General features: G+C 36.1%; 1 protein-coding gene across 13 annotated transcripts in view; it reads left to right on the top strand.

The window, feature by feature from the left end:
• LOC135213543 (rho guanine nucleotide exchange factor 18-like) overlaps positions 1-16123 on the top strand; it is a 1147377-nt gene that overhangs the window by 954489 nt on the left and 176765 nt on the right. For all 13 annotated transcript variants that reach the window (XM_064247496.1, XM_064247500.1, XM_064247499.1 and 10 more), the window contains one exon: positions 7786-7900. In XM_064247496.1, coding sequence (XP_064103566.1) covers positions 7786-7900 — 115 coding nt within the window. The remainder of the gene's footprint in view (positions 1-7785; positions 7901-16123) is intronic.

Here is a 16123-nt window from a genome sequence, read left to right as displayed (position 1 = left end):
GAGAAAAATGAGTGATAGTACTCTAAATACTCACGAGCCGGGAGAAATTTTACTATTAAGAACGACATTTCTGTTATATGCTGTGGGACAAATATAGTCATCAATGCGGGAGTTGTGTATTTCTTCTTTGTGTGAAGAAAATGTCTGTTATTGCATTTTTACTAATTCGTTCTTCGTCACTGGCAAGGATGTAGGTCGTGGTTTGCAAATTCCCTTTCGAATATCTGATAACTAATAGATTATTTCTGTGTTGTTCCTGGCAATACTGCTTCACAACATCCCTAATTTGATATCTGAATTCATATTTATCAAGGACATCTTGTCATCGAATTGTATGCACAAATAATGTGACTAGAATATAGTCTTAATTATCGATTCCCGTTGATCAAAAAAATATCACCCTATAAGGCAAGCTTTATCCTGTATGTTAAAACATCTTTGCAGATGAAACCCACCGGTCATCCATTCACGGGCGTAAGTAATATGTATACATGTATAAAACTCCCTTTCCGCCAATCTATTTTGTGTTCAATACACTGAAAGCCCCCCATTTCGAAATACACAGCCTTTCAACCTGGGGAGCTTCCATCTCCCTCCATCAAAGGGACGCCCGTGTGTGTGTGTATATAAGCTCTCACGTATAGGATCCACTGAAGCCATCAATAGTATTAAGGCGCGCTCTTCAAAAGCAGCGTTTTCGTTACATTGCCGGGCGGTCTCTGCGTAGCCAACGTCGTATTTCGGCACGAGTATAGTAGAGGAGGATCGTCATGCCTGCCCTTCATAGATTTTTTTTAATGGTCGTTTTCTGTGCCCTTATACATTCATCTTTTGTAGGGTGGTAAATGGGATTTAAACGGTATTTCCTTTTGAGTGAAAGGATTTGTTTTCGAAGTATTTAGCAGGTGACCTATTTTGAAGGTAGTGTTTTTTTTTTTTATGATGTCACCTTCCTGGATTGATTTGATCGAAATTTCGTTATCCTGAAAGGGGGAAGTTTTAGAAAATAAACACCGTGACCCCTAAAACGCCTTCGGAACTAAGTAGAAATATTCACAAAGATTTGAGATATATTAGAGCGCACAACAACCAAACTAATGGCCTGATGATTTGGAAAACGTAGAATGTGGGTCATGACGTTGACTGTTCACTATTCATGTCTTGAAAATGCCCTACTTCATTTTCTTTGGTTTTGTAATTCCGCCGGATGTAGCCAGGTATATTTGGGGTATGCAATTTCAAGCCTGGTATTCTTGAGACAATGTTAATTGTAGGAGAGGTATGCAGTCAGCGCTAATCCTGGAGTGGTGTATGCAATACTAATTTAAGGGTGATATTTATGCATCAATGACTTAGAAGTAGTAATACATTGTTCCATTTGAATAATAGTTGTGAAAAAGTAATATTTTGTGGTAGTTTAAGGCTGATATTTATGCATCAATGACTTAGAAGTAGTGATACCTTGTTCCATCCAAATAATAATTGTGATGATAGTAATATTTTGATATGCGATAATCTCTCTCTCTCTCTCTCTCTCTCTCTCTCTCTCTCTCTCTCTCTCTCTCTGGAGATATTAACCTCAGGATAGTTTATTTTTTATGGTTTTTCCTCCTATTGAATTTTCTGTTTTCAAACCACATAAAAAGACGCCCCAGGGAAACGAAAAACTTTCTATTTATCTTTTAGGAGAGAATACAGTTCTTTATTTTTAAGACATGAATTTCAGTAAAGACGTCTTATAACACACTGGTTAATGGCTTTGATTATACCATATTCCAGATTGCCATGTTACGTAATAAGAATTTTTTTTCAGTACCCGTATTTTAGAAAAAGTTTCCCCCCATTTTTTCCTCGTTCCGCTTCTCAGGGTTTTGTGATGAAATGAAAATCACTTTATTATCTTCAACACTGACATGTTTTATGTGTTCACAAAATCTTTCCAAACTGGGTTAAGCAGGTGAATGATGGAGTCTGGTAAAAAAAATAGATAAAAAAAAAAGTAAGTAACTTGAAAGAGGTACAATTTAATAACAAGACCTCCTTGGTAAAAATTGTTTTGATCACACGTTTCATTAGATTTTCTTCTTAACCCCTTATCGTCTCTTTAAAGGGAGAGGAGCCCCCCCCCCCCTCCCCAACCCCCTCACTAAGGATTATTTTTTTTGTGGGCGGGGAAGGGGGGGGCGGGTGTAGGCGTTAGGAAAAAGGGCTTTGGTTGTTGGGGAGCATTAAATTTATAGTAGGATCTGGTAGTCTTATAAATTGCAGTTTTTATTTCGTATGGACCAGAATTTTATGATACTGCGCTTCGTTAGTGTGTGTATGTGTGTCGTGGTAAGATCTTCAGTTGCTCTATGTTGATTTGCGTATCGCGGTAACGTTTCTTATAATATTGCTGTTCTTTTCCTTTTGTCTCGAGTGAAAATGAATTGACTTGATCTTCGTTTCTAGAAGTCTCTCTCTCTCTCTCTCTCTCTCTCTCTCTCTCTCTCTCTCTCTCTCTCTCTCTGTTTTGAAATTTTGTATGGATAATTTCGCCTATGTTTTCTCTAAAGAAAAAATAATTTTAATTTTCCTTTTGTTTAGATTTCTTGTAACATCTATTTAAGTTTCTCTGGCGCCGCCATCCATTATTTATTAGAATGTGGGTTAATTTTATTATGCTATTCAAGGGCCCAATATCCATAAGATCCAAAAGCCATTTGTGTATAAGAAGTGGGGGGGGGGGGGGGGGTGGGAGTGGGGGGGGGGGGGGGGGGGGGTTAGGGTGACAACTTCAGTCCACTTATCAATATTCAGAGCTTTTACCTCGCTGGAGTAAGTCAGTGGTCTTCCGGTTTACCCAAGTGGGTTGAGGTTGTAACACTTTCTCATACGAAATGTTGTTTTATATAAAAGCTCTTTTGAATTTGACCTCATTCCATAATAAACACTCAAGTTATTGGGTATTGGTCTCGTCTAATATGACTTAGTGTTGTTTTATTTAAAGTCAAGTGAATTCTGAAGGCGTTGGGACACTGGAATGTCGTGCTCTCAAAAATTTTTGGGGTGGGGATAATTATTTGGTATAACGTCAGGTCACCATGAAGCTATAAGATCCGGTGGGTTGTTTTTACAACTCGCGTGCCCTGTGTCCTCAAAGTTATTGTGATTGTAATAACTTCGTTTCAAGTGATTGTTTTCATACAAATTGTTAAACCTAGATTAATTGTTACACCTAGATTATATTTTGATAACCTGACTTACCATTTTCATGCTAATTTCTATACTAAGATTTGGTAACCTGACCTAGTGTAATACTCTGGGACTCTTCTGCATGAGTCCTGGAGCTACTTCAGCATCTAATTTTTCCAGGTTCCTTTTCGGGGATCTTGGGATCCTGCCTAGTGTTCCCGTGATTATGGGTACAATTTCCACTGGCATATCCCAAATTCTTCTTATTTTTATTTTCAGGTCTTCATACTCATCAGGTTTTTCCTCTTTCTTTCTCTTCTACTCTGGTGTCCCATGGCATTGCGACATCAATGAATACTTTCTTGATTTTGGCAATCAACGTCACGTCTAGTCTTATGACACGTATCACACTATCTTTTCTAATACCCTAGTTCCAGAGGATCTTTGCCTGATCGTTGTTTGTCACTCCCTTGTTCATATCACTTACTACTGCAAGCCATTTGAAGTAGTCTGTCAGAGACTGAATCCTGTAAGAAATTCTGCATTAATAAATGGCTGAGTAACTGTCTCCAGGCATGAAATAAGACTCGGGAAAGGGATGATAAGGAGGACATGCATAAATTTCCCAGCTCACGAAGCATAAACATCCTCATTAACGAGGTTCTTTTACGAGGCAACTAAGCAGGAGATCTGGCTGGTCGGTTAATTCATTGTTTCTCCTGTGATAAAACTCGATTATACTGCTCATTCATTCATTCCTCCTCTCCTCCTCCTCCTCCTCCTCCTCCTCCTCCTCCAAAAATATGCCAACTCCAATTTTTACCCTCTCATTTGGCAAATACGATGCCTAATGATAAAAATGCGATTTCATCATCTGCCTAGTGCGGTCGATCAAATTGCAATTACATAAGTTTTCGAATAAAAGCTGTTCGTCCAATCTACGCCGAGAGTAAAAAAAAAATGGAAAGGGGTCCACACACAGCCATTTTCAGATTGAAGTATAATTCAATTTTGGGAAAATACTGCTCACTTGCAGGGGCCGAATATGCAGTGATTTCATTTGGGGCAAAGCCCTGCGTCCTCTCAGTAGAGGAACTGGTACCTACATCCAAATGTAACATATGTTTTCACAAAATATGAAAGGTCTGTTGTCATGGCAAAATAAAAAAAAAAAAATAGTAGATACGCACGAAACGCGTTCGTGAATGAGTTTGACGACAGATCACAAAAGTAAATGTCGTTCCCAACTGGGTAATTTCGTGTTGTAATTCAACACTGCGGATGTTAAAACTCATCAAAAGTTTTTGATTAGTACCATATAGAGAGTGACGAGGGGTGTGTAACTTATTTGGACTCGTATTTACTGTGGTGCCCTTTGTGGGGGCGGGGGGTTGGTTATTACTATGGTGTTGGACCTGGATGCTATAATAAAAAAAAAATATATATATATATATATATATATATTATGAATTCACAACCATATTTATATGTACACATACATGCGTCTATCTGTATGTATATGTGAGAATATAAAGAAATTATATATACATATATATATATATATAATATAATATAATATAAATAAAAGCACTGTTGTGGTTGAATCTCCTTTGCAAAAGATCTCTACTACATCAGCCAGTCTTTATATTTACAATAAATATTAGGCCAGTAGACCGCGTGCCCAAACCCCTCCCTATACACGCAGTAGTGGCATTTACCTAGTATATCTTGCCATCACTTCTTGCCTTTCCTTTCTTTCCAGTACCTCTCACATATACTCTTAGCGCCTCAGTGGCGTGGTCGGTATGGTCTTGGCATGCCACCTTGGTACCCGCGAGTTCGATTCTCGGGCGTTCCACTGAGGGGTTAGAGATGTTTATTTCTTTTAATAGAAGTTCACTCTCGACGTGGTTCGAAAGTCACGTAAAGCCGTTGGTCCCGTTGCTGAATAACCACTGGTTCCATGCAACGTAAAAACACCATACAAACAAACAAACAAACATCTACTCTTCCATCTATACTTCTTCGCCAACCAATCATCACCAATCCTCTCCACATAACCATCTCAAAAAGCTTTCGATCCGTCCTTTTACCTATGCCAGCCATATTACCAGTTCGACCTATTTTTCCATTTTTCCCCACTCTCTCGTTTCTATTACGTAAACAATTCATCTCGGCGGCGTCAATCTTTTTTCATTCATTCACATTCAGCAATCCACGTTTCACTTCCGTAAAGGATGGTTGGTTCAACTATTCCTTTCGTATACACCAACTATGGCGTCGGTAGATAGACTTAATTAAGCCTTTACCTTGCTGCCTTCCTGCGTGACCTGTCGTTCAACTCATTTCTTTTCCTAGGGTACGTTCATGAATTATATTTAATCAAAAGTAACTAGATAAAACTGCGTAAACATTCATTGCTTCGTCTTTCTTGATTTCCATAGACTTTCATAGCATTACTCCGGCGTCGATGACCTAAGTTATTGTGATGCCATGGTACAATCAATCATAGCCTTACTCTTGCTCGAGTTTACTCTAAACTTTTTTTTATACAAGAATTATTAACACTTTGTGTATGTATACATGCACACACATATATTTATATATGTATGTGTGTGTATATATATATATATATATATATATATATATATGTGTTGTGTGTGTGTGTGTGTGTGTGTGTGTGTGTGTGTGTGTGTATATATATATATATATATATATATATATATATATATATATATATATATATTATATGTGTGTGTGTATGTATATATATATATATATATATATAGTGTATATGTATAACTGAATCACGAAAGTTAGAAAGGTGGTAATCCATAAATAAAGATATATGCCACGAAGGAAAATAAACAACGGAGTGTCCCGCGAAACCTTTCGACGTTCAAACGTCCTTTACTAAGTAGAGTAGATGAACATCTGCTTAGTAAAGGACGTTTGAACGTCGAAAGGTCTCGCGGATACTCCGTTGTTTATTTTCCTTCGTGGCATATATCTTTATATATATACATATATTTGTAGTGCACGTGCGCTGACTCTTAGTAATTACACGCGAGTATTACTTGAAGGACGGTACAACTTCATCTCGGTACCGCAAACTGACAACTATGAATTAGTTACCAAATTTCAAACCTTCATCCTCTCTCACTATTTGAAAACCACCTGAGGAGGAGGAGGAGAGTAGCGAACAGGGACGGAAGGACACACAAAGGGAAGGAAGAGTCCTGATTAGAATTCGCCCACTAGAGGGACTTCTTTTGAATGGGCTGTCCAAAAAGGTATCAAAGGTGAGGAGGACGTGTGGAAGTTTTAATTACAGTTGAAGATGCACCCCAATACCTGCCGAGAGGGTTTTTTTTTTTTTTTAGGGGGGACTGTATACTCCCCCCGCCCGTTTGTTTTCTGCTCATGTCGGGGAGACATTGATCGACTGATTTGGCTTTTGCGTATGTTTTATGTGTGTGTGTGTCGTAAAATAGATTTATTTACAGGTGTTTGTGTTTTTGCGTGTGTGTTTGTGTGTGTGTGTCTGTCCGGAAATTTGTATTCTGTACACATTAACATTGGAGGTCTATATTTACTCGCATAATTTGGGGGGAATGAGAGATTAATTATTTTTATTTGAAGTTAGTGTACTTCCAGTCGTTGGGGGGTGGGCCATAGTGCATTTCGGGTGGTATATATGTCTGTAACAGGTTTGAACGTACGATGATATACGGGCGTTGGTGCAACGATCAAGAGTTTATTTTGCTTTGTTTTAGTATTTAATTTTAAGTGATATTGATATTCCTTTGCAAATGATTATATATGGTGTTTAAGTCTCAACAGATTTATTCAGTTTTGTAAATTCGTTTTATTAGATAAGACTGTAGCGTGTTTTAGTTTTTGTCTGTTTGTTTTAAATTATATATGTAAATACATATACTATATATATATTATGCATATTATATATTTAGATATTTATTTGTTTATTTACTTATATATATATATATATATATAGTTATATACTATATATAATATATATATATATATATGAATATATATATACATATTATAATTATTTATTAATTATATATATAGATTTATTTATGTTACATAAACATACATGTCTATATTTAAAATGTTTATATATATATATATATATATATATATATATATTATATATATATATAATAGTGCTGTTTCTATTTTATTGTGTTTATTTTTAGCATTTTAGATATGTTATATATAAAGTTATGTTCATTTTAGTTCGTTTGTTAAAATTTTAATTCATATTAAATACTATTTTAATTTATGAGTGATTATTTATTTAAAAAAAAATATTTTAATAATTTTATTTTCTGACATGCTTTTTCCAAACGATTTGTCGTGTGCTCACTTTGCGTGTATGCATGTATACATACACTGGCTGGATGTACACAAACTGCTTTAATAAAGGCATTGTAGAGCATCAAGTTTTAAATAGTTTTTAAATAGCATTACAGTAATTGCCTCGAAGAAATGAACATTGACATACTGACTCATAAGTTTGGTTCTTTGAAAATTATGGTAGTTGGTAATCTCGAATTTTTTTTGTCTTTTATTTTTGCCATCCAGGTTCGGAAGAGTTTCTTGACGCCAGGAAAAACCGTGGAGGGAACAACGACTGCCACCGGCGGCGTTCCTGGTCCGGCCTTTCCGACGAGGAGAAGAAGAGAGCCAGGCATAGGAGGTGAGAGAAGGAAGATTTTTTTTATTAAAATTTTTTTTATTTTTTAATTTTTTTTTTAAACAAATTTTTTTCCCTCATCTCCATAACAGACTCTCACCTCCCCACCTACCTACCTCTTTCTATCGCCACACACCCCCCCCCCCCCCCCGTTGATTTCTTTGCTTAAACTCTCTCTCTCTCTCTCTCTACTCTCTCTCTCTCTCTCTCTCTCTCTCTCTCTCTCTCTCTCTCCTGATTTCTTTGCATAAACGTTGTCCTTTCTCTCTTTCTAAGATGTTTTATTTGCTTAAACCCACCCACCCCTCTCTCTCTCTCTCTCTCTCTCTCTCTCTCTCTCTCTCTCTCTCTCTCTCTCTCTCTCCTCTGTATTTTCCTTTTAATTATGTAAGATGAGGATTTGAGGTGTTCAGTATTTTTGTACTCTATTTGTTTTTAGGTTTTTTGCCTGTTTAAAAAATGCATTGTTTCCGTATTACTGTCTGTGTTTGGATGAGGATTTAAATTTTTAATGTATCGCCTCGATATATTAATCTTTACATTATTTATTTTCTTATTTAAAAATTGCAGTGTATCTATATTTTATTTTATTTGAAGAATATAGGATGTTATTTCTTTTATCGTAGTCCTCTATGTATATTGTTTAATTTATTTTTTTATTGTCCTTTAAAAATGACTTGATTATCCCACCTTTCTCTGAAAGATGAAATTCGGCATTTTAGTATGAACCCAGAATTTTTGTAACCCATTTCCTCATTTTCTAAAGATGCAGTACCTCCACGTTGTATTTCGGCGATTCTTATTCTTTGTGAGTTATTTTCATATTCGGGAAATTATGATGTTTCCCCAATATTTGCGAAAGATGAAGATTTAATTCTAGTGGTAACATAAGTAACAGATTTATTTGTTTATACGTTTTAATAACCTTCTTGTTTTAGAAAGAGTTCCTTGCCCAATCTTTCTAGCTATTAAAATGTTTTTAACTACGTCAGTGATTTCAGTTTTCTGTGAATATGATCCATTTAATTTCAACAGTTATTTTGTAAATAATTGTTAAATCGTGTACCAGATTTTATATTACCTTTCTTAGTTAGGAAAAGTAGCGTTTCCCTCTTCCTGTCTTCGAAAAATGAGGATTTTATTCTGCTAATTATGGACTAATTTTTATTTTTTTTATTTTATGCTTTGTCAGATATGAGTAACGAATACAAGATGAGCAATTAATCGTTTTTGATCTTTTGTGAAATAGTGTATTTGTGAATGTAATCATTTTTACATAATGTCGTATATTCATTCCCCTTTTATGAATCTATTTTCATAATTCGCTGCGTCAATAGAAAAAGTAGTTCTTTTTGGTTCACCCATCAGTCGAAGAGTTAGCATATTCGACTTTGACGATTAAATCTATTCTTATAACTTTTTTTTACCGCTTTTGGAAAAATTATAACAAGTATCGATGTTTTGTTTATCTTCGATTTTCTCGTAGTCTTGTTGGTTTATTTATTTATTTATTTATTTATTTATTTGTATTTTCAGCCCATTCGTGAGGTTGTTTTAGCGTTTGATATATAAATTTTGAGTGCTTGATCATTCCACCCCTTTGATGTTTCTTGTATAACTGTTGTAGTAAATATCTGACCTTTCCACTTTTACCATTTTCAACCTTTAGTAAGAATGAATTTATTTCTCCTACCTGATACTTTACTGTTATGTTTCTGGTCAGATTTCCTTCCTTGTCATATAGCTTTATATTGTAATTTTTTTTTACATTTTTATACGTTTTGAGTAAGTATATGTTTTTTTTATGTTAAGGGATGTAAAAAAGGGCATCTTCAGTTTATAGGATTATTTTAAAGGTCTGAACGTTTCACGTACAGTTGAAAGAAACATTCATAAATTCCTTTATGGAGATAGGGCTTCTTTGTGTGTACTAAAATAAGATTCAAGATGGTTGTTTAGAATGGCTGGAAGCACGGGCCCTTGCCTAAAAGACAGCCCATGAAAGTGTGGTGAGTTGTCCAGGGGTGTTTGGGAGAGACCTGGACTCGGCTCTTACCAAAGTTTGTCGTTTATTCTGATGAATAACTGTTTTTGATTAAGATGAATAACAGTTTTTTTTATTCTGATCAATAACAGTCTTTGGCGGAGATAGGAAAACGTCTGTTTGCATAAATCTATTTTTTTTTCTGGGAAGCTTTGGGCTTCAATCGCTGCTTCCATATTCCCCGGGTGACTACCTTCCTGTAGTTAATAAACTCGCTGACGTCGAGTTTATAGCTTCAATCTCTCTTGGTTTCGGTCCTGGGCTACATGGATGGCCTTGGGTTCTGTGTCCCCTCAGTCGCGTTTCTCAAATTAGGTTGATGTCTCGCGCGATTCAAGTAAGAGTTTGCAGTTTGCATTTAATAGCAGATGTTTTTAAGCATGAAATCTCTGGGCATGATTGGAAGTTATCGAAAAGGTAAGCAAATAGTCTTAAAATGACTACAGAGGGAAAATTTTAAGATTCTCTCTCTCTCTCTCTCTCTCTCTCTCTCTCTCACGATTGAAATAATTGTCTCTGGACATGATTGGAAGTTGTCGCAAAGATAACAAACAGAATTAAAATGACTGAAGAGGGAAAATTTTCAGACTCTCTCTCTCTCTCTCCTTGCAAACACATTAATTAAACTTCGTGGAGATCTCTTCCATCATGAAAAGAATCCCAAATAGCCTCTAGGAAAGTAGTAACAAGCCGCGTGGTGGTGTGATTTGCTGTTGTATTTAGAACGTTTCTCTCCTCATGGTAAATTTAAAACGTTTAAATTGTTTATATATATCCCGTGGAAACGTTTGCTAAATCTAGCTGTTGCGACAAAGAAGTTCTCACAGCTATTACTACTAAGAGGATTGTTGTAAACCTACCCTAAAATAAATATTGATAATAGTGAAGCCTTTAAGCCAATGAAACGTTTTACTAAGCTACGAAGATTGTCATTTCTTTGAAGCTAATCTTTGTGTAATCTCTCGTTACTCATGAGACTTTTGTTAAATGCATTTGCTGATTGACTTGATATTGTCAAGGTTTTGTCATGACGGGATAGCTTCCTAAATTATAGGCTGGAATTCAGTGTCGAAATTTCTCTCTCTCTCTCTCTCTCTCTCTCTCTCTCTCTCTCTCTCTGTCGTAGGAATGTGGCCTTTCGTCTCTGCTTTATTTTTGTGGAAAATCTTCATTGTGGATTGTGACATTGTAAGGTCAAATGCCCATTGGCTCTCTCTCTCTCTCTCTCTCTCTCTCTCTCTCTCTCCTCTCTCTCAGATAAACACGAATGAAATTTCCATCATGGATTTGCCAGTTTACCGTTGATCTATTTTGAATTCCTGATTAAATATCGAGTTTTGATCTTCTAATTATAGCTGACATGCGATAGAATCTTCTGATTCATTCTTAATACTCCGTAAAGTACTTTTTGGTGCCTATTACATTATTATCTGAGTCTCGAATAGTGAGTAATCATCATCATCATCACCGTCACTTCGCAGCTGGATGGGTTACCGTCGATATCCGTCGATAGTATTGTCGGCGACAACTGAAATGCAGTTTCGCGCGCTAATTGATTCCCGCATTTTCTGCCAGCCTTCCTGAATTAGTCAGGGGGAATTTCGCCGCGATTTTGATATCGCTTATTGGATTTAGAGGCTCGTGATCATTTCAATGCGAGCGCCTGTTTTAATTTAGACGGTAAAGGTAATGGAATATTCTCAGTTAGCATTGCAGTGAGTGCTTGGAGTAATATCGCTAATTATGATCTCGTTCAAGTCATGAATTTCTCGCAAATTAGTCTGAATCTAGAGGTCACTCGGTTTTTATCTCTCTCTCTCTCTCTCTCTCTCTCTCCTCGCTCTCTCTCTCTCTCTCTTTTCTTTCTTTCTCTCTCTCTACCTCTACACGCACATTTGGTTAAACTTCTATCATCAAAAACCTGTTTTAGAAAAAGTATTTTCTTTCTCCTCATATATATATATATATAATATATATATAATATATATATTATTATATATATAATATATATATTTAATATATAATATATAATATATATATATAATGTGCGTATCCGTTCGTTGCATGATTCCATAGATTTCTATTCAACCTAGTTATTGGATATGCATAAAAATTTATCAGTGGAATATCCTGGGATAAATACGCAGTTGAATCAGCCGATTCATTTGAATGTCAAGTTGAATTGTCTCATTCATATTAATAAGAGTTTCAATCTTCTCGTCGATTTGAGTTTTAAACGTTTGGATTCATTTCCGTATGTCACTAAGATATATTTCCTATTTCCACTGTTGTTTCCTTATTTAAATGTCGCAATTAAATTTAGGGATTCACTCCCAGTGGATTTTTTATTCCTAAATCCTTAAAGAATACTGGGGATTAATAATAATAGATATTTTGACAGGCGGAAGTTATATCATTACCTCGTACGAAAACTGATACGCTAAAATCTTTTTTTTATCAGTTTCGTTGTGCACTAATTGATTCGCAATTTCTGTCTAGCCGTCTGAATGAGTTCAAGGGAATTTCGCAACGAATTTTTTTTTTCTTTTCATTTCGCTGATTGGATGTAGATTCGATGATGATGGTGATGATTTCATAAGACTTTATCTGTTTTTAATTCGGTCTAATTGTAATGTGATATTCTTAATGAATATTCTTTACAAAGCTTGTGTTGTGTTGTGTTTTCCCATGATAGAGCTCAGGTATTTTTGAAAGTGTCCTGAGATAGATATTGTTAAGGCCGAGTATGTTTTGTCGTGTTTATTAGTATCTCTCTCTCTCTCTCTCTCTCTCTCTCTCTCTCTCTCTCTCTCTCAGTGTCATGTGTCTTTATCAGTTTCTAATTGAGGTGGGTGCCAAATTCTCGTTGTGTCAGGTGTCAGATATTCCTTTAGAGATGCCTACCTAAATATATCTTTTGATATCTTACGCTCTCTTCGATATTTATCACCATTTCATAGATCTATGCTTAAGCCACTCGTTTTAAGCTGTATTTTATACATTCTCATTGAGATGTGTATCAAATGCCTATTTATTCTGGTGGATTTACGTTCCCAGAGATATATGTATCGAGCAAGAAATTATTGATGCCTGAAAAGTCCCATATGGCTAAGCCAGATATTCTCTCTCTCTCTCTCTCTCTCTCTCTCTCTCTCTCTCTCTCTCTCTCTCTCTCTCTCTCTCTCTCTCTCTAAAAGGTGGAGTAGCAGCCATCTCTTATGTTGTTCTGATTTTTCTTGCCTAAAAAAGGAAGTGATTACTCCTGAAGAATGATTGAATAGCCCTTGACAAGTACAGATCTTCGTGGCTCTTGTCTTTGGTTTCTCCCGAAAGGCTGAGGTGCGTTGATCTTTGGTTTGAAAGAGGGACAGCAGCAACCATTCGATCTGACCGAGACGACGGCAGAGTTGCGCTCACGCCACGAAAAGTCGAACTATCAGGGGCCATGCAATTATATTCACCCCACCTGGCCTTCTCCTAAAAAGTCACTGATGCACCTGATGATGAATTAATAATTCGGTTGTTGTTTGGATGCTCTTCCGGGAATCGATTCGCTTTACGTAATCAGCTAATCGGACGTAAATCACTTTTAATGCCTGGGATTGACTCTGTTCCAATGCAGGAGGTTGTTTTGTTTTCTGCTTGATTAGTCTCTCTCCCGTTCGATCGTAATATAAATAATTTTGTTTTTAGTTGATAAATACAGGCATAATATTTTCTGATGTAATACTTTAAACAGATACGTAGCTTCTTCTGTTGGTGTAATATCGACTTTAATCGATTTATTTTCTTGATTTTTTAAAAAGTAAAATCAGGATACAGTTCTATTTTTTTCTTGTGTCTAGAAATGGAAAAGTAATGAGGACTTTTAAGTTGATTAATTTACTCGATGTTTTTCCCTTGAATCCAGGATACACGTTTTATTTTTCCTTGTGTCTGGAAATGGCAAAGCAATAAAGATTGCCAGCTGTTGATTGACAACACCAGTGTTTCTGTTTATGTGGTGCCAATTGGAAATTAGATGGAGTTTTTATTTCCTTCCGTATATCTTACATTTAAAAAGGACTGGTTGCAGTAGGTAGATTCTTCTTATTGTGAAATAAAACCTATGTATCATAATTAGTCAATTATTATAAACATAACAGTTAATATATTAAGATTGTCGTCCTTTCGTGTGTGTGTGTGCACTCGCGTGGGAGTGAGGAGGGAGATAAATGAGAGGGTGGGGGAGGGGGGCGCACAGGAACACAACAAAGTCATCTCATTTTTTGAAATGGCTTATTTATTTTTTTTAAACTCGTAGGAATGTGGCCTTTCGTTTCTGCTTCATTTTTGTGGAAAATCTTCTTTGTGGATTGTGATACTGAAAGGTCAAATGCCCAGTGGCGCGCTCTGTCTCTCTCATCTCCTCATCATGCTCTCTCTCTCGCACTCTCAATCTCTCTCTCTCTCATCTCTCTCTCTCAGGTTTCATGAATAGATATATATATATATATATATATATATATATATATATATATATATGTATATATATATATAGAGAGAGAGAGAGAGAGAGAGAGAGAGAGAGAGATTGTGCGTGTGTCAAATGGGAATGTTTTTTTTTATGGCCTTCTTCTTGCATGCATAATGAGACAATAAAAGATACGACTGTTGAAATTTTGTAATGTTACACTGCCATTGCTTGTGACACCTTCGCCGAAGGAATGAGACCGTGAAGCTTTCACTATCACGGTGCATTTTGCGTTACCATGGCAACGGCGACGTATAATTCCCAGGATGGATTTATGCGAAGATAAACATGTTAATTAGTGTTCATTTCCTTCAGCTGCCATGGGCCATTATTTTTCAAACGGTTGTTTATGAATGCATTTGAATTCTGATTTATGTTTTGTTGTTTTGGCAGGTGTTTTACTGCCATTACGGTTTGTTATTCATGAACAAGTTATGCCATTTTAATGTATCTTAATGGGCTTGTTTGGATTTTGAATAATAAAACATTTTAATCAGAAAGAGCATATCTATGAAGAACACTACGTTCTCTTAGATTACACAACGTCAAAAGATTTTGTTGAATCGATTCCACCAATTTTCCTGAAATATTAGATAACGGATCAAAAATGAGATAAGCCTCGTAATTATAAGTTCCTGGAACTTTTTTGAGTCCTAAGCCTTTTTTGTCACAGTTTCTGATAAGCCCCTTTCTATTCACCAAATACAGATCACTGACTATAATTAGAAACTCTGCGCAGCGCTTTTTGATGACGGTATTGGTCTTGGGGCCACAACCTGTCTGTCAACCTCGGAGGTTAGTGCCTTGGTGCACTGTAAGCATTACTTAAGGTTCTTTGCAGCGTCCCTTCGGCCCCTAGCTGCAACCCCTTTCGTTCCTTTTACTGTACCTCCTTTCATATTCTCTTTCTTCCATCTTACTTTCCACCCTCTCCTAACAACTGATTCATAGTGGGACTGTGAGGTTTTCCTCCTGTTACACCCACCAAACCTTTTACTCCCAATTTCCGTTTCAGCGCTGAATGACCTTTTAGGTCCCAGTGTTTGACCCTAGACCTAAATTCTATATTCAATTAAATTCACAACCCGTCCAAATTTGCACCGGACATCCTTGTACAACTCATCACAGGGATCTGTTCTAGTCCACGAGGACATATAATCACCCAAATCATGGTTTGGTTTCAACCAGATCTAAATTCTTCGATCAGTTCTTGAGTTATTATTTATATTTTTTTAATGTTTCCAGAATTGGATATATAATATTCATTTCACACCAATAATCATTTCGTTCGCCTTTCCAATTGGTTTTGTAATTAGGAGCCGACTTCTAGAAATTCGGGGTAATATCATAAATCCTGAAGAGAAGTAATTGGGTGGGGTGTTAAATGCCAGGGTGACGTTTCTGTGTAAGATTTATCAATTCTTGTTGTAAAAACTCTCTCTCTCTCTCTCTCTCTCTCTCTCTCTCTCTCTCTCTCTCTCTCTCTCTCTCTCTCTCTCTCTCATTTAGGTGTGCTGTCAGTTATGTTGTAAATTATGAGACAGGTTTATTGTATTTTGCTAATTACTTTTGAATGTGGCCTGAATATTAATGATAATTGTTAGTACGTATACTAGTAATTGCTAATGGTGTTAATTAATTAATTTATTATTATTATTATTATTATTAT

Source organism: Macrobrachium nipponense, chromosome 43 (genome assembly GCF_015104395.2).
Source record: "Macrobrachium nipponense isolate FS-2020 chromosome 43, ASM1510439v2, whole genome shotgun sequence".
Lineage (NCBI taxonomy): Eukaryota > Metazoa > Arthropoda > Malacostraca > Decapoda > Palaemonidae > Macrobrachium > Macrobrachium nipponense.
This window is presented reverse-complemented; position numbering and strand designations above follow the sequence as displayed.